The following is a 20,030-nucleotide window of genomic DNA, read 5'->3' on the forward strand; positions in this document are numbered from 1 at the left end:
TCTTTGTGCTCCTCCTTCCAAGGGGTAGAGTAGTCACTGGAAGGCAGCCACACAGCCAGGAATACAGTTCCCACAATGCACACGAACAAAAATGATGTCTGTGACTTCCAGGCCAGGGTTTTTAAAAAACAGGTATGCTTTCTCTTGCTTTCCCTAGTGGCTCGATGGTAAAGAATAAGCCTGCCAACACAGGAGACTCGGGTTTGATCCCTGAGGTGGGAAGATTCCCTGGAGAAGTAAATGGCAACCCACTCCAGTATTCATGCCTGGGAAATCCCATGGACAGAGGAGCCTGGTGGGCTACAGTCCCACGAGGTCGCAAAAGAAGCAGACAAGACTTAGAGGCTAAACAACAATAACAAAGCAACATTTTTTAAACATTCAAAGAGTTGGACACTACTTAATGACTAAACAAAAACATGCCTGCTCTCCTCTGTCTCTAGATACAGGAGAGGCCAGTAGGGATTCCAGGAGCTTACGACAGAAGATGCTGAGGCCCACACATCAACCACAGAATAGCTGGCTGCTGTTTGATAACACCTGCACTGGACTATTACATGCATGATGAGTGTCTAATGTATTAAGCCACTGAAATGTTGTTGGTGTTTGTTAAAGTAGCTAGTATTAGTCTACCAGTACACTGAGGGTCACCTATCTAGGGACACAGCTGAGACCAGAATACATCTTTTCCGATTCTTCTTCTTACAGTATATCAAACTGTCTTCAGATACATATGTATATTTTAAAATTATATTAGGCAATTTGACTTGTTCTCAGATAAATGCTATTAATCCCCAACAAAGCCTTATCTACACTTACCATTTACAATCATTTTCAAACAAGCAGAACATGGCTTTCTGGAAAAATAGAGATCACAGTTTTTCAGCTTTGACCCATGTTTTATCAGAGCAATTTTCCCAGCATGTAAATCTTCACTTGAACAGTGGAGACCAACAATTTTCATATTTTTCACCACCACAAGACCAGTTCTCTTCACCTATATTAAGATATAAAATAGTAATTTATTTTATAATATCTAATGATCATCTCATGGATTATACTTGATGTATGAATAAAATGAAAGTTTAATTCTTCATCTGAACATAGTTTGAACAAATACACATTTCTCATTAGGTCCAAAAAATTTTCTGAAGGTTTAAAATGTTGACTTTACACCAGAAGTCTTCTAAATCTAGGCTTTCTTAACCAAACAAGCATTCAATTATCACAAATTTATCCTAGTAAAAAATGAATTACTTTTTACCCTAGTAAAGGGCAATAATGAAGTTGATTTGACTTGTTTCTTATAACATCTAGCCTAAGACTACTTAGTATTAAGGTTCTAGATAGTAAGAAGGAAAATTTTGGCAAACCTGTGATTTTACACATGGGTAAGTGAAGCCCAGAAAATTTACATGACTTTCTGAAAGACTCACAGATGGTAAAAGCCAGAACTAAATCAGAGGTCATCTTAAATTTAAAAAAATTTTTTTTAATTGAAATATAGTTGATTTACAATGCTGTATTAGTTACTGCTGTAAAGCAAAGTGATTCAGTTATACATATATACATTCATTTTTTTATATACACTCTTTTCCATTATGGTTTACAATAGGATACTGAATATAGTTTTCTATGCCAATTAATAGGACCTTGCTGTTTATCCATTCTATATAGATAAAAGTTTACATCTACTAACTAAAAAATTTTTAACTTATCATATTTTACTTTTTATTCTTATTTATTTACTTATTTGGCTTCGGCATGTGGGATTTTAGTTCCCTGACCGGCGGCTGAACCTGTGCCCTCTGCATTGGGAGCACAGTGTCTTAACCACTGGACCACGAGGGCAGTCCCTAAAATATTTTAAATGCTGACTAAAATAAGATAATTCTCAACTTCTTTCTAACAAATGATTCTACTAATTTTTAAGACTATGGCAGTCTAGACTAACGTGGTTAGGATTCACCTTCCACAAAAATATAGGTTATTTATAATTTTTAAAATGTTTAAAAACATATATTCAAGCTCAAGGAAAGGAAGACATAACCTCGGGTGTTAGAAAGGAGAGAGAACTCAAAGCGAGAGCAGTCAGCCACAGCCGTCTCAGCGGTCTCCCACCCACAGTAAGGGCTGGGCTGACTTTTATTTTTCAGTCCCAAAAGCTGGGCATGGGCTGGAGGGCTAAAGAGTGGTTCCTTTAAACCTAAGGTGACCTAATTTGTACAGATACTAATCAAAAAGGCAGCTGTAACAATATTACATCAGATAAAACACATTAAGGTTAAAAATCAGTTCTGCGTGTGCCACAAAATAGCTGTTTTCACAGCAAAAGATTCTGAAGGAAGGACATAAAACTAATCCTTGGGTTCATAAGGGATTTCACAATATGAGGGGGACTTGGGCTGAGAACACAGTGTCCATTATTCCCTATTCCCTTTCAAAAGATTTTACTCTAAAGTTATTCCCAAGAGGACACGTTTGAACTCACTTTCAAGAGACCAAACTAAAAGAGCCAAGTTTCGGTTTCAGTTATGAGTATAAATTTCTGTAACAGTGGAAAATGAGACTCAGTGGAATATCTAAAAATCATTCTTAAAAAATGAAACATTACTCATCACTTAATTTTTTTATTGGAACAATCTTTCAGGCCACATTTATCACTTTTTTTGTTGAGAGTACTTTTTACTTTCGAAAATATCTTTTTTTCTTCCCATTTTGTTTCTAGCCAGGGCCAAAACCTCAAGTTTGAGACCAGGATTCTTCCATCCCAAATTTAAAGCCAATAAAGGCCTCTGTTGCATTCCATTCTGGGACTTCTGCTTACTCCGACTCCCAGAACTAAATCTTTGCAGTGAGTCACTGTTCTGGATCCTGATTTTGCTTCACTTCTCTAACATCTTGACAAGTCATCTATGTAAACCTAATCACAGAGTTTTACAGTAAAACAGAAGTGAAAGAGGACAGTCTGTTTTGTATACATTCACTACTTTTTTCCTTTTTTCTTTCTTATAACTAAAAACATCTACATATTCTAAAACAAATAATTTCTATATTCTTGTTGGGCATTTTCAAGACTCACTCTCAGAAATAACCAGAAGTCTCCAGGAATGTACATCAAGGTAACTTTTTTGAACAACACAAATGTACAACAAGGTAACTTTTTTCAAAATGTGAATGTTTTGTCTCTACTCCACACCTGATGAATCACAGAGTCTCTCTGGAAAACCCAAAAGATTAAGATGGCAAGGAAATACCAGGCATATTAAAAAGAATGAGGCTCATCTGGTCAGGTCTGGGCTTTGATGTTACTCTACTTATAAGCTAGTAAGTTGGCCTGGTGCTGTTCCATAGATGCTAGCAGAAGACATCCTATGTCAGAAATGATGACTATGGTTCATGTACAGCAAGCAGGGCGAGCCTCATGTCTGCAACGGTCCCCTTGCCCACAAGGGGTCATGTGGACAGGCCTATATGGATTTCTAGACACAGAGTGAGCTAGTTGCGTCACAGGACAGGAATACTGCGCTCGGGAATTCTGCTGTGTTTTATTGAGAATAGTGCAAACCTGTTCTATGTCCCAGAGAGAGACATTACTTCAACCCTCAAGGTTACCTGCTGCAAACTCAACTCCTGAGAAATGGCCTGGGCAAAGCAAGCGAGGGCCTTGCATTCTTGCCAAGACCAGCAGGATGTGTTGGAGTTTGAGAGAATATGGAAGAGTGTTTCTCAACACATTCTATATGAACTCACATGGGAAGGTGACGAGAGTGAAATTTGAAAATGTTAAAAAAAAAAAAAGAGCAAGATATAGGAACAGATTATAGATTATATAATCCTATCTGGTCTCACCTCCCCACCCCCAGCCTTTGGAGAAACATACATAGTCTTGTAAATGTATGATTTTTAGAAAGACACACAAAAACTCTCCTGGAAATGGGAATGGGGAACTTGAATATAAAAGAAACTTTTATTCTACTTTGTATCATCCCTTTTGCTTTGTTATTATGAACATGTCTTTTTTTTAAATCATAAAAATGCACCTGTTTTTTGTCAGCAGATACTCTGGCCATCTCTTCATTGTCTCCTAAGGGTCCATGCTTTCCTTCCTCCTTTTCCTAATTAAAAGCAGATTAAGGGGTGGGGGAAGGATTAGTACATAAAATGTGATTAATTCAATATTTCCTATGTAAAGAACAGGAAGTGGAGGAAGCAGTGATGTTGGTAATGAAATGATGGAGGTGTGGGGGGTGGTAGTGGTAATGCTGACTATGTACGATGATAATAATAATACCTAACAGTTACCATGTATCTGGTCCTAAATCACCTTCTTTAATTTTCCCAGCTTTTACAAAGTAGCTATGATTATTCTCATTTTCCAGATGAAGAAACTGTGGATAGAGATAAAATATCTCAACCATGGTCACAGAGCTAATAAATGGGTAAGCAGGGATCCGAGCCCCTAATCCATTGTCTTCATCATTATGCTACATTACTTCTGTCCTGGAAAGGTATGTGAGGTCTTTCAGCATAAAGATAAGGTCCCAGAGGACACCATGGGAAGAGCTGGGAGAGAAAGACAATACATGATGTATACAGAAACATGAGGGAACAATGCAGTTATTCTAAAGTCTTAATGAAGTAATATTCAGGAAATTTTAGATAAGTCTTACTTAACTGAAATTTAAAACTATGAACCAGTAGGAGAGAGAACTATTTTTAAATGACAGCCATGTTCAATAGTATTCTATTTCTATTCCAAATTTTTTTTTTCAAATTTATTTAATTGGAGGCTAATTACTTTATAATACTGTGGTGGTTTTTGCCATACATTGACATGAATCCGCCCTGGGTGTACATGTGTCCCCCATCCTGAACCCCCCTCACCTCCCTCCCCAGCCCATCCCTCTGGGTCATCCCAGTGCACCGGCCCTGAGCACCCTGTCTCATGCATCGAACCTGGACTGGCAATCCGTTTCACATATGGTAATATACATGTTTCAATGCCATTCTCCCAAATCATCCCACCCTCGCCCTCTCCCACAGAGTCCAAAAGACTGTTCTTTACATCTGTGTCTCTTTTGCTGTCTCACATACAGGGTCATTGTTGCCATCTTTCTAAATTCCATATATATGTGTTAGTATACTGTATTGGTGTTTTTCTTTCTGGCTTACTTCACTCTGTATAATAGGCTCCAGCTTCATCCACCTCATTAGAACTGATTCAGATATATTCTTTTTAATGGCTGAGTAATACTCCATTGTGTATTATTCTAAAAGTTTTAAGTACTTATGGTGTTTTATTTTTTTCCTCCGAAGTCCCACTCATTTATCTAGTTTTAGACTGGATAACTAAAAATTCTTACTCTTTATACTATGTATACTTTGCTGAACAAACCTCAAGACACATTCATACAGTGTAAATATTTGACAACACAGAAAACTCAGATAACAGTTATATTCAGAAATGGTTGTAGTTAATAATTCCCTAAGGTTGGCAAAAATTATAATTTAAATGTCCAATAATAAGGAAATAGACATGTTACACTGATAGAATGGATTGTTATGCAATCATTAAGATGACAATAAAATGATAAAAACCTCGAAGAAAACAGGTGGTAAGCTTCTTGACATAGGTTTTGGTAATTTTTTGAATCTGACACCAAAAGCAAAAGAGCAAAAGCAAAAATAAACAACTGGAAATACAACAAACTAAAAAGCTTGTTGAGTTGGAGAAAATATTTGCAAATCACATATCTGACAAAAGGCTAATATTCAAAATATATAAATAACTCACACAACTCAACAGCAAAAAAAAAAAAAATCAACAAATCCAATTAAAAATGGGCAGAAGCTGAATAGACATTTTTCCAAAGATATACAGATGGTCAACAGGTAAACAAAAAGATACTCTACATCGTTAATTATCAGAGAAGTGCAAATCAAAACCACAATGAGATTATCACCTCACACCTGTTAGAATGGCTGTCGTCAAAGAAGCTAGAATTGACAAGTGTTAGGGAGGGTGTGGGAAAAGGGAACTCTCATCCACCATTGCTGAGAGTGTAAATTGGTTCAGGCACTATGGAAAATAGTATGGCGCTTCTTCTAAAAATTAAAAATAGAACTATAACATGAACCAGCAATTTCACTTCTGGGTATTTATCGAGAGAAGATGAAAACACTAACTTGAAGAGATATATACACTCCCGTGTTCACTGCAGCATTATTTACTTACAATAGCCCAAATATGAAGACAACCTCAGCGTCCATCAACAGATGAATGGAGAAGAAACATTGTGTGAGTATTCAATACACACAATGGAATATTATTTAGCCATAGAACAGAATGGAATCTTGCCATCTACAACATAAAGGGATCTCAAGAGCAATATGCTAACTGAAGTGAGTCAGACAGAGAAAGACAAAGACCATAAGACCTCTCTTATATGGGATCACAAAAGAAACAAACAAAAATCCCCAAGTTTTCAGAGACACAGAGAATAGGATGATGGTTGGCAAAGATAGGGGTGAGGGTGGGAGAAATTGCTGAACCACTGGCTACTCTGAAAGCATCAGACTAAGTTGCCACTCCAGTGCTTATAACAGTATTATAACATGAGCATTTTCAATATTGTTAAGTCAAAAGGGCAGCATCCAGAATTAAATGATATCCAAGTAATAAAGGAAATAGAGCAAAAATATTGTGAAACAGCACAAAAATGTTAGTAGTCTCCAAGTGGTGCAATTATGAGGCATATTTTCCCTTCTATTTTGTAAATAATAAACATGTATTATTTTTGTAACACATAAAAATATTTTATTTTTAAAAAGACAAAGATTTTTAGAGTGTCAACAGCAGTGTTTCCAATACAAGTACATATGAAATTGCATCTTAGAGTTTCTGTGGCTTACTATCTATAGCAAAAGCAAGATAAAGAATTTAATAAGTGAAACGACTTTATTACTTTAGCTTAGAGAACATTTTTCTTAATAGGAAAAAGATCTTATCAACTTTGTGAACATCGTGCAATTAATAGTGGAATTATTTATATAAATTAATGTGCCTGTCTGATGAAAAAGAACAAGATATATTTTGGGGTGTGTGTATGTGTGTGTGTGGTGTGGTGTGTATGAATGAATTAAAATGATACCAAATCTTTATATTAAAAAAGGTTCTTCAAAATTATTACTCAATTTGTAAAAAGCCCCACTTTTAATTAATGTTTAACTGAAATACATTTGACATATAACATTGTAGAAAATTAAGGTGTGCATTAATTGGATAAATTTGTATATTATAATATGACTGCCATTATAGCAATAACTAGCACCTCAATCATGTTACACAACTATTCACTTCTTTCTAGTACTTGGAATAATTAAGTCCTAGTCTCTTAGAATGTTTGATGATTATAAAATAGTATTGTTTTCTGCATTCCCTGCGACTGTGCACTAGATCTCCAGGGCGTATTTACTACTCATAAGCCCGTACCCTTAAACAACATCTCTCCTGTCCCCTCAGCCCCCAGTAGCCACCATTCTACTGTCTCCGAGCCTGGCCGTACAGGACTTGTCTTTCTGTCTGACTTCCTCATTTTGTATAATGTGCTCAAGGTCCATTTACTGTGCTGCAAATAGGAGGACGTCCTTCCTTCTCACAGCTGAATAACACGGCAACGTAAAGTCCAGCTTTTAAACGCACTTTAAAAGGCTTAAATCTTAAACATTTGCTTCTGTCTTTTTAAGACAAATTTCATCAGCAAAAAAACCCCAAAACCAAAAAAACCAACAGCTTGGCAATCTTCTATTTTTATAAAATAATACTAAGCTATTAACAACTAGGAAGAATAAAGGACTTCAAAATCCATGAAGAAAATGAAGAACTTTCTCAAAGCCAATAATAGTAAGTGGTTGAAAAATAGGAAATAAAAATGCACAACATCTTAAATAATGTTTTATTTATAAAACATTTCACATAGGTATTGGGAGAAAACCACTCCGAGAACTATCATTTTATCATAAAAATTCCCTATCTACACATAGACCTTACACTCTTCACAAAAACTAACTTAAAATGAGTCACAGACCAAAACTATAACACTCCTAGAAAATAAACATAGGAGAAAACCTAGATAATTTTGAGTATGGCAATGACTTTTTAAATACAACACCAAAGGCATGATGCCTGAAAGAAATCAATGGTAAGTTGGACTTCATTAAAATTAAAAACCGCTCTGCAAAAGACAATGTCTCAAGAGAATGAGAAGACAAGTCGCAGACTAGGAGAAAATATTTATAATAGACACATCTGATAAAAGACTGCTCTCCAAAATATACAAAGAACTCTTAAAACTCAACAATAAGAAAACAGACAACCTGATTAAAACGTGGGCCAAAGACCTTGACAGCCAGCTGACCAAAGAAAACACAGATGGCAGTTTGAGAGGGTAACTGTTAATATTCTATTTTTAGTCTGGAAAGCGAAACCATCACAGCTATGAACTACAAGCATCACAGTAAACCATGAGAGTGTTTTGCAATTTGAAGGCTTGGTGAGTTTGTTTTTAAGTGTGAAGGAAACTAGAGCAATAAAATCAGATTTCAGACCACCGCTTGTCTACAGGTTGAAAAACCATCTATGAAAAAAATTATACCTGAGATTTCTGTCTTTGGGTTTTCACTGCTGGGAAGAGTTCCATCCAGAGACTGAGCAGAGTGAAAAGGTTGACTTTAGAAAGCCTTGGTATTTCACCTACAAAAATAGAGGGCAAACACTTAAAACTTTTACTGATGATGAAAATAAGAACTAAGCTCACTGCCACCTGGGTGCTGCAGCCTGGGCTTCGCTGTTTTAGCAAGAGGCAGAGAAAAAGGCAATGGCACCCCACTCCAGTACTCTTGCCTGGAAAATCCCCTGGACGGAGGAGCCTGGTAGGCTGCAGTCCATGGGGTCGCTAAGGGTCGGACACGACAGAGCGACTTCACTTTCGCTTTTCACTTTCCTGCATTGGAGAAGGAAATAGCAACTCACTCCAGTGTTCTCGCCAGGAGAATCCCAGGGACGGGGGAGCCTGGTGGGCTACCGTCTATGGGGTTGCACAAAGTCGGACACGACTGAAGCAACTTAGCAGCAGTAGCAGCAGAGAAAAAGGATTCGTGTGCAAAAGAATCAAAGCACTTTCTTATCAGAAAGTTTCAGCCTCAGCACCTTCCGAAGTTGGGCCCTCTTTCAACTCAGCAGAAAAAAAAAAAGTACAAGTGATGCACGTAGCTATGGGAATTATATATATATATATATATAAAGTTATGAAAAATCCTTGCATCAGAGATCACGGTGGAGCAACCTTTACTCTGAACTGTGATGAGGCGCTGCAACAAGGGCAGGGATTAGAACATAGAACTAAAAATACGGTGACCTTAAAAGGTAAGGGAGCTGAAATACAGGAAAGCGCTGCGTGCGGTTAATTTTGGAATCAAATTTTAAAAACAAAACAAAACAAAACACGGTTTAGGGAATTTTCAGGCTCGCCGATCCCCAGAAATCCCAGCTCCAGGTCCTGGGAGGAAAAAGTAAAGGGGAGTGAGGAGTGACCTCAACTTCAGAAGCCAGTGCAGCCGGGCCAGGAGATCCCGGTGACGGAGGGGGTGACGCGCCCCGGGCAGGGATGGGACACCCAGGAGCAGAAACGCAGAAGAGCAAGCAGGAAACCTGGAGTGAAACGGCAGGAGACGCGCAGAGCCAAGCGAGAGGCTGACGGCGGGAGCAGGATTCCGGGCACTCACCGGTCATACTGCCCGTCTGGGTGCTGACTGACCGTCCGGCCCCCGCGCTCTCCAGATTTTGCATCTGCCCCGCTTCTCTCATCCCCAGCCTAGCGGCCTCTGCTGCCCAGGAAACCTCTCACAGTCCTGCATGATCTTTGCCCCAACAACCCCACCTCTCGCCTCCTCCCAGCAACAGACAGGACGGTGACGGCTATCTCGGCGCGGTCAGATGACGCACGGGTTCGGCTGGCATTTCCGGGCGCCCTGTGTGACGTCACGGCGAGGCGCGGCAGCCCTGGCTTAGGGGCTATTCCTCCCTCGGCAACCCGGCGAGTAGAAGGGACACGGGGCCGTGAATCATTTGACGCTCGTGTTTGAGTTTTTAGGGCTTGCTGAATGAAGTTTGGTCGCTTGAGGATGTCTTGGCTCGAAGTCCCAAGTTGCGCACACTCGGCGAGGGCGATGAGGGTTTCGCATACATGAGGGTAGGCCCGAGAGTGAAGAATTGAAGTGGAAGTCAGTATTAATCACTCAGTCGTCTCCCAGTCTTTGCGACCCCATGGACTGTAGCCCGCCAGGTTGCTCTGTCCGCGGGATTCTCCAGGCAGGAATACTGGAGTGGGTTGCCACTTCCTCCTCCAGGAGATCTTCCCGACCGAGCGATCGAACCCAGGTCTCCTGCATTACAGGCAGATTCTTAACTGCCTGAGCCATTAAGATGGAAACTAGCCCCTATACAGTTAGTGGTCAGGGTCTCAGAGAGTTTGAGAGGCGAATGAGGTGGGAGCTGGGCGGTCCCAGGTGGTTATCCTCTAAGATTGGCCAGTCTGGGGCAACTTAGTACCAGGGACCGCCACAAGAACATTCTGCTGCTTCTTAAACACATGAAGACATTGAGGGTAGAACTGTCCTCAGGAAATTGATGGAGGAAGTGGCCCTTGGAAAATCTGAGAGGTATCAGACATTGTGGATTTGTGCTCAGTGCAATTTAGTTGTATTGTTTTATGTGTCCTAGGCATGACTCAGAATGAAGCTCCTCCCTCCCCCCAGTGACTCAGCCCATTTTCCGTCACCAACCTAAGCTGTTATCATAATTTGAAATACTTAAAAAATAGGCACAAAACCCGCTCCAAGACTATGAAAGCAAAAGCCAGCGTTATGAAAGTACATTGTTTTGTAAAAGACCGAAGAGAATTTTCAGTGTTGATGGATATGACGGTGGTTCATTGATTGTCACTGTTGTATAGTATTTCATTGTAGCTATATACCACAATTTATTTATCCATATTTGAGTCAAGAGACGTTTGCTCTATCTCCAGCTTTTTGCTATTGCAAGCAATGCTGCTTTAAACTTCTTTGTGTATATTTTCTTATGTTCATATGGATGCACTTCTTTAGAGACTACACTTAGGAGTAGAATTATTCTTGAGTTGTCAAGTTTTCCAGATACTGCTGAAAAGTTTTCCGGAGAGATTGGACCAATTTACATAGCTCTGTATCCCCACTAATTTTGGGGTATTGTCAAACTTTTAATGTTCACCAATCTGGTTGGCATAAAATGATATCCTGTGGTTATGATTTTCCCTGATTTCTACTTAGGTGCATTGGCCATACATGTGTCCTCTCTATGAAATCCCTGTTAACCATTTTTCTATTTGGTAGTTATTTCTTATTCATTTGTAAGCATTCTTTATACATTCTCGATACTCATTCTTGGGTGGGAATGTGTATGGTAAATATCTTCTCCCCATTTGTCACTTGCTTTTTCACTCAATTATTTTTTCAGTGCATAGTTCTTTATTTTAATGTGCCAAATATATGAATAATTTTCTTAGGTGGGTTTTGTATCTTTTCAAAAAGCATTTTTATACATTTATAAAGATATCTTTTATTTGTCTGTCAATTATATCTCAGTTTTTTAACAGTAACTTTTATATTTCCTCTAAAAACCATAAGTTTTTCCTTTCATGTTTATATCATCATTCATCTAGAATTTAGTTCAGTGTATGATGTTAGGTCGGGATCCACTTTCTTTTCCACTTGGATAATCAGTTAGCCCAGCATTATCTCCTTACTGATCTGCAGTGTCACCTCTGACATGTATCAAGTTTCCATATATACGTGTTTCTGGGTTCTATATTGTATATTATTGGTTTATTATACCTCTGCCCCTTAACTCCCCCCACCCCCCCAAAAAAAAGCCACCTTATTTTCTTCAGGAGTATCTTGGTTAATCTTGACCCTTTAATCTTCCATGTAAGTTTTACTTATTTGTAAAATATTTATATATTTCTTTGGCTGTGCCGGGTCTTAGTTGTGGCATGCGGGATCTTCAGTTACACATACAAAATATTAGTTGTGGCAAGTGGGATCTTAGCTTCCCGACCAGGGATCAAACCACACCCCCTGCATTGGAAGGGCGGAGTCTTAACCACTGGGCCGCCAGGGAAGTCCTGGCAAATGACTTTTTGACCAACTTATTCAGAGAATGGGGAGAGAAGGAGGGAGAGACAGATGGAGGGGATGGAGGAAGGGAGGGAGGGTTATTATGTTTATCACAAATTTTCTTAAAAACTCAATGATCCCAGGTAGTGCGGTGCCTGTAAAGAATAGGTGCTCAACATCACTAATGAGTATCCTTCCCCGCTTTGTGTTTCATTTACTTATTCTTTGTAGATAACCCGGATCTCTTCCTTTTATTCTAGGTCCTGTTGATTGGGAACATTGGTCCCAGCAGTGTGTGTATTTGGATAGAATCCTCTTACAATAAAACATGCTGAGGTGTCTGTGCTGGATTTGTTGGTACTGGTGAAGTTTGGCAGAGACTGAATACCTGGCTTGTAGAAGAAACCCTACCTCACCCTCGGTCTTGCTCTGGTATGTGGAAGGCATACCATGACCAAGGACCATGCCTCCTGCATGCCTGGAGATAAGGTCACCGCAGGACTGACAGGGACCCTTGCTGGCCAGTGTGCCCTTGTACAGAGGATCGGCCCTCATGTGGTCATTTTAGGCAAGGATGTAACCATAAGCACCACCCTGAATCCAGAAATTGAGGTTTCCTAAAGAGTTCTTGGAAGGCAATTCCTGGCAGCACTTCAACCTCAAAGAAGCAAAGAGAAGCCAAAACAAAGTCCAGACGCCCTTCATGGCACATTTGCTTTGTTATGGAGGGCAGAGCTGCCAGAGGGAAATCACTTCTCAAGTTTTCCATATGTTGTCCCTACTGGTGTCCTCAGAAAAGTAAACTTGGTGCCACGTAGATCAATGTGCTACAAAGTAAGACTGTCCAGGGACCCTGAGGACGTCTGTGCCTCTCGAGGTGGACAGGACCGGCAGGCGTGCCTCACGAGGTGGGAAGGACCGGCAGGCCCGCCCCCTGTGATGTCCACGACCGTGCTTCGTGAGGGTCCCCATGTGTGCAGCACCGTCTGGACTGGGTTTGGGCGTTTCTGAATCAGCAGCTGAAGAGGTTCTCTGATGATTCATGTTAGAAGTCCAAGGACTGGAGGGAGGGGTAGGAAGGAGAGGACAGGTAAGGCAGGGAATAGGGAACTAATGCTGGGGGAATAGCTACTTGAATCAACTGTATAACAATGACAGTGGTAATAATAATGGTATCTTACAGTACAGAGCGTTTTCTATGTTCCAGACTGTTCTAGCCACTTTGCATGTGTTCAGTGCTCAGTCGCTCAGTCATGTCCAACTCTTTTGCGACCCCATGGACTGTAGCCCGCCAGGCTCCTCTGTCCATGGATTTCCCACCAAGGATACTGGGAATCGGTTGCCATTTCCTTCTCCAGGGGATCTTCCTGATCCAGAGATTGAACCCACGTCTACTTCGTTGGCAGGCAGGTTCTTTACCACTGAGCCAATTGGGAAGCCCAGTCCCTTTTACACATTCATTCACTCCTTCCAACAACCGTATGAAGTATGTATTTTTATTTTTATCCCTACTGATAGGAACTGAGACATTGAGTACCTTGATCAAGCAGACTCAGCTTGAGGGGTGGGAAAAAGATATAAATGCTCATCACTTCATTTAATACAACATCTATGATGCAGATTTTCATCATCTCCATTTTACAGGCAAGGAAGCTAAGGCCCTTGGACCAGCAACATCAGCATCATTTAGGAGCTTATTAGGAATGCAGAACCTTGGGCCCTACTTCAGACTTACCAAAGCAGAATCTGTACAGAACCACCTTTTTTTTCTTTTAAATCACCTGAAATTCTGCAGGCCTTTCTGATGTCAGTGCTTTTATTGGCCTGTGAGCTGAATCTGTGGTTCAGATGTATGACTGTAGATGATACAGTCATAAATTTCAAGGCCAAAAAGGCCATTCAAAAGTCGAGATGATTTCAACCCCATAACATGAACTAATGTTTCTAGAGTATTTTGTCACATACTTTGCTCAGTGAGTATTTGTGGAGTCAATTAATGAAACACAAACCCTTCCCCAAGGTTGGTGCCTCACTTGAAAAAAGCTGGGGGGCTCAAAGAGAGCTCTTTCTGGGGTCAGCGAGAGTTCCCAGTCAGGGCATCCAGGACACCATCTGCAGGGTAGAGGGAGGCCCAGGACTGAAATCACAGCCACCCATCGCTCTCCAGTGACCCTTGACTTGAGACCTGTGAGGCCACTCCTCACGTCTTCCCATGATGCCTCTCCCTTTTACAGCTAGTGGTCAACTCAAGAGGACACTTTCTGCTGTGCTAGAGAACACTTTGGGGGTTCCCAGGTGGTGCTAGTAGTAAAGAATCCACCTGCCAATGCAGGGGACATGGGTTTGATCTCTGGGTCAGGAAGATCCCCCTGAAGAAGGAGATAGCAACCCACTCCAGGATTCTTGCCTGGAAAATCCCATGGACAGAGGATTTGATGGGCTACAATCCATGAGGTTGCAAAAGGTTAGACATGACTGCTGCTGCTGCTAAGTTGCTTCAGTCGTGTCCGACTCTGCGACCCCATAGATAGCAGCCCACCAGGCTCCCCTGTCCCTGGGATTCTCCAGGCAAGAACACTGGAGTGGGTTGCCATTTCCCTCTCCAATGCATGAAAGTGAAAAGTGAAAGTGAAGTCGCTCAGTCATGTCTGACTCTTAGCAACCCTGTGGACAGCAGCCCTCCTCCATCCATGGGATTTTCCAGGCAAGAGTACTAGAGTGGGGTGTCAGTGCCTTCTCTGTAGACATGACTAAACACAGAACAATTTTAGACCTTAGAACAACTTTTCAAATATTTTTGACTATGACCCACAATGAGAATACATTTTATGAACCATGAAAGATACCAACCGATATATAATTGCAAAAAAATTTTCACAACATAACAGTTGGCCTTACTACACATGATACACTGATTATTCTATTCACATTCCAATAAACGTGTCAGACTGCACTTATCTCACAGTCTGCCAAGGGATGAGGTGGGCATTTTGAAAGCAGGTGCCCAGCCATCCACAGGAGTGATGGAGTTCAGAGACTCCATCTCAGGGACCCAGTGCTAAGGAAGGGTGATGCTCCTTGTGACACCTGGAAACACACGTCTGTCACAGGAAAGTGTGATGCAGATCCCTCTTTTCTAGAATCTGAACAAGAAAGCTCAAAGGAGAGCTCTTTGCTTCTAAACTTTATACCATAAATAAAACATTATAAATAAAAACATAAAAGCATTATACTGTAAATTTTCCACAGGGAAGAAGCCACTTCTGACCGCCCCAGAGAGGAACTCCCATGAGAAGAAAGACTGTGTGGTTGCAGCTCCAGCACGTGTCCACTTAGTGCCACCAAACAAACGAGGGGCAGAGGCACAAGGCTGCACCGAGAGCACGGTGAGCTCCCCCAAGCAGTGTCCCCAGCAATAACTCAGAGCCTCCGACATGAACTTTTGTGATGTGTGACTCTTGGGGAGGTGGGTACAGCATGCAGTGTTTTTCTATCATAGCTGACCACAGAATCCTTTTTTCAAATGCTCTCTGAAAATCCGCAGAACACAGTTTAGGGACTGCTGCCCCAAGTGACCAGTATGCCTCCTCCACTAGTTGGATGAAACCCAATGTAGACAGGAGGCTTCCTCACTGCTGCATGAGGGCAGGGCCAGGGCGTTAGGATGCTTCAAGGGGACTTGAAGGCATCACGTATATAGCTAATCACATGAAAAAGCATGAAAAAGGACCTGGTCAGCATGTGGAGCAGACCCTTGTTTATGGAGTCACCATTTGTAGCTCACAGCTGAGCTAGTTGTATCCTGCCTACCTCCAGGGGCCACCATTCACAGGACCCTGGCAGTGGCTGAGGCCCTTTGGAGTTCCCAGAGGCAGCAGCAGCCCTCTAAAAACAGGTTTATGTTTCAAACTGTAAAAAACATTACACAGTTGTTGGCCAGAATATCCAGTACAGTCTCACCCTGACTGCATCCATTGTTGTTGTTCAGTCACCCAGTCGAGTCCGACTCTTTGCGACCCCGTGGACTGCAGCACACCAGGCTCCCCTGTCCTTCACTGTCTCCTGGAGCTTGCTCAAACTCCTGCCCGTTGAGTCTGTGAAGCCATCCAACCATCTCATCCTCTGTCGCCCCCTATCTTTCCCTTGACTTATGTTTTTCTGTAAGTGTAGCTTCTCAGGGTGGGAGTGGGTAAGGCTCTTAAGAGATCAGACTCAGACCTGAGACTTGAATCCATCACTACTTATCCCACCAAGCCAAGGCCAATAAGGCATATTAAAGCTCTAATCAATGTGATCAGCAGTCTCTGTGGAAGCCAAGTCCTGCTGCAGCTCCCCGCCCTCAGGCTTCAGTGACTAGGTTCTGAACAGAGGGTACTATGCCTACAGTAAATGATTTTCTCTGAGCCTGAGAGAGGTGAGACCCCTGATCACTTGACTCTTCTACCCAGAATTCCTTTCACTTGTTTCTAAACATTTTTGCTGCCATATGTAAACATTAAGTAATTTCTTGAATCAAACCCTCATTATCCTGGATTCCTTGTAGATGCACCATCACATTTATCTAAACATAAAACAAAAACAACACATAACACATATATCTAAAACAAAATACACCTCTGACCTCACAGGTGACAGTTTTTATGGCAGCGTCTGTCTGGATTACTTGTTAACTGGAAAATGAGTGTCATATCCCGAGAATAGGAGAGTGAGGACTTAGAAAACCTCCCCAGAGCACATTTTGTGATGTGGGATTTTAGGAGGATGAAATGAACTTCCCCAAGGAGGTACATGAAAAGAAAGCCAGAGAGATTGGTACAGATACATCCCATACCTTTGCTTAATAAAAAAAAAAATTCATGCTAAGTTGCTGACAAACAACCATTCTTTCTTGTTGTTTAGTTGCTAAGTTGTGTCCAACTCTTTGCAGCCCCATGGACTGCAGCATGCCAGGCTTCCTGTCCTTTACCATCTCCTGGAGCTTGCTCAAACTCATGTCCACTGAGTCAATGATGCCATCCAACCATCTCATCCTCTGTGGCCCCCGTCTCCTCCTTTCCCCAATCTTTCCCAGCATCAGGATCTTTAACAGTGAGTCGGCTCTTCCCATCAGGTGGCCAAAGTATTGGAGCGTCAGCTTCAACATCAGTCTTTCTAATGAGTATTTAGGGTTGATTTCCTTATATGGCAAAATGTCAGCTACTCTTTCCAGTTCTCCCTAACAGCGTCCGTTCCCCCCTCCCGATTCTTTTCTCCCTACAGACCTGTTTTCCCTTAAGTCCCAGAGCCATGGGACAGGGCGCCGGGTTTGGCAGTGCTGGTTGCTGACGTCTGCACGTTGGCGCTGTTCTCCGTGCAGCCAGCCCTGTCTCCGGCCGGGTTCCCTTCAGCCTCCCTGCTTCTGCAGAAACCTCTCTGTCTGGACCGTCTGGCCAGCAGCAGTTTCCAGGCCGCTGCTCTATACTTCTTGGAAATGAGGTTGTAGAGGATGGGGTTGATGGAGGCGCTCAGATAGAAAAGTTGCAGAGCAACGATGTTAAAGTACTGAGAGAAGTACATCATCTGGGAATCTTTGGTATTTATGTAAATGATTCTGCCAACGTGGAAAGGCAACCAGCACACTATAAACGCCAGAACCACCACCACTGCAAAACAAAACACAGGCACCAGAATTAGCTAAAGCATCCGAAAACAAGAGTTCCCACTAAAGCAGTAATTAACAGCGAAATAAATAAAACTCTTGCCTAGCCAGATCCCCACCCCAGAAAAACTACCAGGTTACAGACAGCATCGATGTTTGCTTTGTAATTGAATATTCGAGAACAACCAACAACAACTGAATATTCGCCTCATACATGCACTAGCAAGGCCGGGCAGAAACTAGAGTGATTTCCACTAGCAAGTAGAAATCGTTTCTTTCCACAAGCCTATTTCAGAAACATGCTCTCTATTTTCCGTTGAAAAGAAGTATGCAATGTCTGCACGATCTTTTTTTTTTTTTGATACGGGCACGATTCACTTTAGTCTTCAGAATAACATGATATTTAGTAAAGAAACTTTATCTTAACGTGAGGTATCCCGTCTTCTCCAGGGTTCTGTGAATAATTCCACATTTGTGACATCTAAAGGACACAGGCAGTGGGCTTAAGAGCCTGCAATCATTCATCTTGGATCAGTCTAGCTCTCTGCTCACAGAAGCTTTGGAAAATAATAGTTATTTACCAGACCTGGCTATCCCATCGTCACAGGGCTCCCTGGGTGACACAGAGCTCCAAGAAGACGGGAGATGGTTTTCTACGGAGACTGGAGGGACAAGCAGGTGGAGGCTGGGGTCGAACCACAAAAGGAAGCGTGGCCAGAAGGGGCGCCGAGGGCTGGGAGATCCAGGGAAGGGGCACCGAGCGGTTGGGGTGTTTGGAGCAGAGGCGGCGCCACTTACGCAGGACTCGGACCGTCTGCCGGTGGCCCTTCTCCCGGCCGGAGGTGGCCGGGCCTCGCAGCTGCCCGCGGCTCCTCCACAGCTCGCGCCCGATGAGCCCGTAGAGGACGCTGAGGCATAGGAAGGGCAGGAAGAAGTAGGCGGTGGTGACCCACAGCATGACGCGCAGCGCGCCCAGCTGCGCCGGGCTCGGCCGGCACTCCCGGCTGAACAGCGCGGCGGCGTCTGCTTTGGGCCCCGACGGCGGGGATCGCGGGGAAGCCAGAGAGGACCCCAGGAAGGGCGGCGGCAGCGGCGGCAAGGGGGAGGGCCGCGCAGTGCCGTTTAGGTCCCGGACCGCATCGTGGTCGGCGTCCTGCTCGACGCCCACCAAAAAGAAGAAGGGCCCGGCGGAGAGCAGCGCCACGGCCCAGAGCGCGGCGATGAGCGCGCGGACGCGGCGCCGGGTGACCAGGACGCGCGCCCGGAGCGGGCGGCAGACTGCCAGGTAGCGCTCCACGGCGAGCGCCGTCATGTGCAGCAGCGTGGCGTAGGTGCAGCCCTCGCCCACGTAGAGTGAGAGGCGGCAGAGAAGCTGCCCAAACACCCAGGGCCGCGAGCGCCACAGGCGGTACAAGTCGAAGGGAAGCCCGAGCAGGATGAGCAGGTCGGACACGGCCATGCTGCCCAGGTATAAGTTGGTGGTGGTCCGCATGTCCCGGTAGCGCCCGATCAGCAGCACCGTCACCACGTTGCCGCTCACCCCGACGGCGAACAGCCCCAGGCACACGGCGGTCACGGGCACCAGCGCCCCCAGGGGGAAGGGCGAGCAGCGGCGCTCGTCGCACGGCAGCAGGGCGGCCCACGGCGGCTCCCCGGAGCCCCGCGAAGCGTGGCTGCGGTTCCCGGGGCTGCCCATGGGCGCGGCGCGCGGGGCGTACGCACGAACGCGCGGGGTGTCCCCGGGGCAGGGCCGGGTGCCTAGCGCCTGGCCCCGCTGCGAAAGCGCTTCCTTCGGCGGCCGGGGCGCGAAGTGCGCGCGGAGCTCCCGCCGCCGGAACGGCTCGAGCTCCGCTGCACCGCGCGCCGGAACGCGACTCCGCGGGGTCCGCTTTGAGGGCTGCAGAGCGGGTGGCGCGCAGTCCCCGCCCCCGGCCGCCGCCCGGCCCGCCCCGGCCCCGCGGGCGCTCCCTCTCCCCGGCCCGTCGTGTTCCAGGCTCTTCCCTCCCCAACTGAACGCGGGAGGCGGCCACCCCGGACGACGCCTGCCCCGACGCGGGAAAGCGATTTCTGAGCCCCCAACCACGTAGGTTACTGCACCCAGCGGAGTGCGGGCGCTTTTTTGGGGTTGGGTTCTGAGAGGGACCTTCTTTTTTTTTTTTTTTTTTTTTTATTTTTTTTT

General features: G+C 43.8%; 2 protein-coding genes and 1 long non-coding RNA gene across 4 annotated transcripts in view; 1 reads left to right on the forward strand and 2 right to left on the reverse strand.

The window, feature by feature from the left end:
• CDADC1 (cytidine and dCMP deaminase domain containing 1) overlaps positions 1-9,983 on the reverse strand; it is a 29,229-nt gene extending 19,246 nt beyond the window's left edge. Inside the window, exons 1-4 of one of the 2 annotated variants that reach the window (XM_010835708.1) lie at positions 9,787-9,981; positions 8,658-8,755; positions 4,044-4,118; positions 820-997 (exon numbers count right to left, since the gene is read on the reverse strand). In XM_010835708.1, the coding sequence (XP_010834010.1) occupies positions 820-997; positions 4,044-4,118; positions 8,658-8,755; positions 9,787-9,868 (433 nt within the window). In that variant the 5' untranslated portion in view covers positions 9,869-9,981. Of the gene's footprint in view, positions 1-819; positions 998-4,043; positions 4,119-8,657; positions 8,756-9,786 lie in introns of both variants that reach the window. The other variant, XM_010835709.1, reaches the window with a different exon arrangement.
• A 183-nt stretch (positions 9,984-10,166) lies between these two features.
• On the forward strand, positions 10,167-15,962 carry LOC104985501. Its single transcript, XR_824912.1, has 3 exons — positions 10,167-10,253; positions 12,474-12,645; positions 15,463-15,962. It is a non-coding gene; the product is annotated as an uncharacterized LOC104985501 (long non-coding RNA).
• Positions 15,963-17,335: 1,373 nt separating this feature from the next.
• MLNR (motilin receptor) lies at positions 17,336-19,547 on the reverse strand. Its single transcript, XM_010835710.1, has 2 exons — positions 18,650-19,547; positions 17,336-17,855 (listed from the first exon to the last, which is right to left on the reverse strand). Exons 1-2 carry the CDS (start codon positions 19,545-19,547, stop codon positions 17,485-17,487), a joined length of 1,269 nt encoding a protein of 422 aa, XP_010834012.1. The 3' UTR covers positions 17,336-17,484.
• Positions 19,548-20,030: the final 483 nt, after the last annotated feature.

Source organism: Bison bison, unplaced genomic scaffold (assembly GCF_000754665.1).
Source record: "Bison bison bison isolate TAMUID 2011002044 unplaced genomic scaffold, Bison_UMD1.0 scf7180017864048, whole genome shotgun sequence".
Classification (NCBI taxonomy): domain Eukaryota; kingdom Metazoa; phylum Chordata; class Mammalia; order Artiodactyla; family Bovidae; genus Bison; species Bison bison.

Bases quoted from the DNA above. Each gene is read 5' to 3' on its own strand.
- MLNR (XM_010835710.1), bottom strand. From the start codon at position 19,547: ATGGGCAGCCCCGGGAACCGCAGCCACGCTTCGCGGGGCTCCGGGGAG. The intron at 17,856-18,649 runs GTAAGTGGCGCC...TTTGTTTTGCAG, and splicing joins GCAGACGGTCCGAGTCCTGC to TGGTGGTGGTTCTGGCGTTT.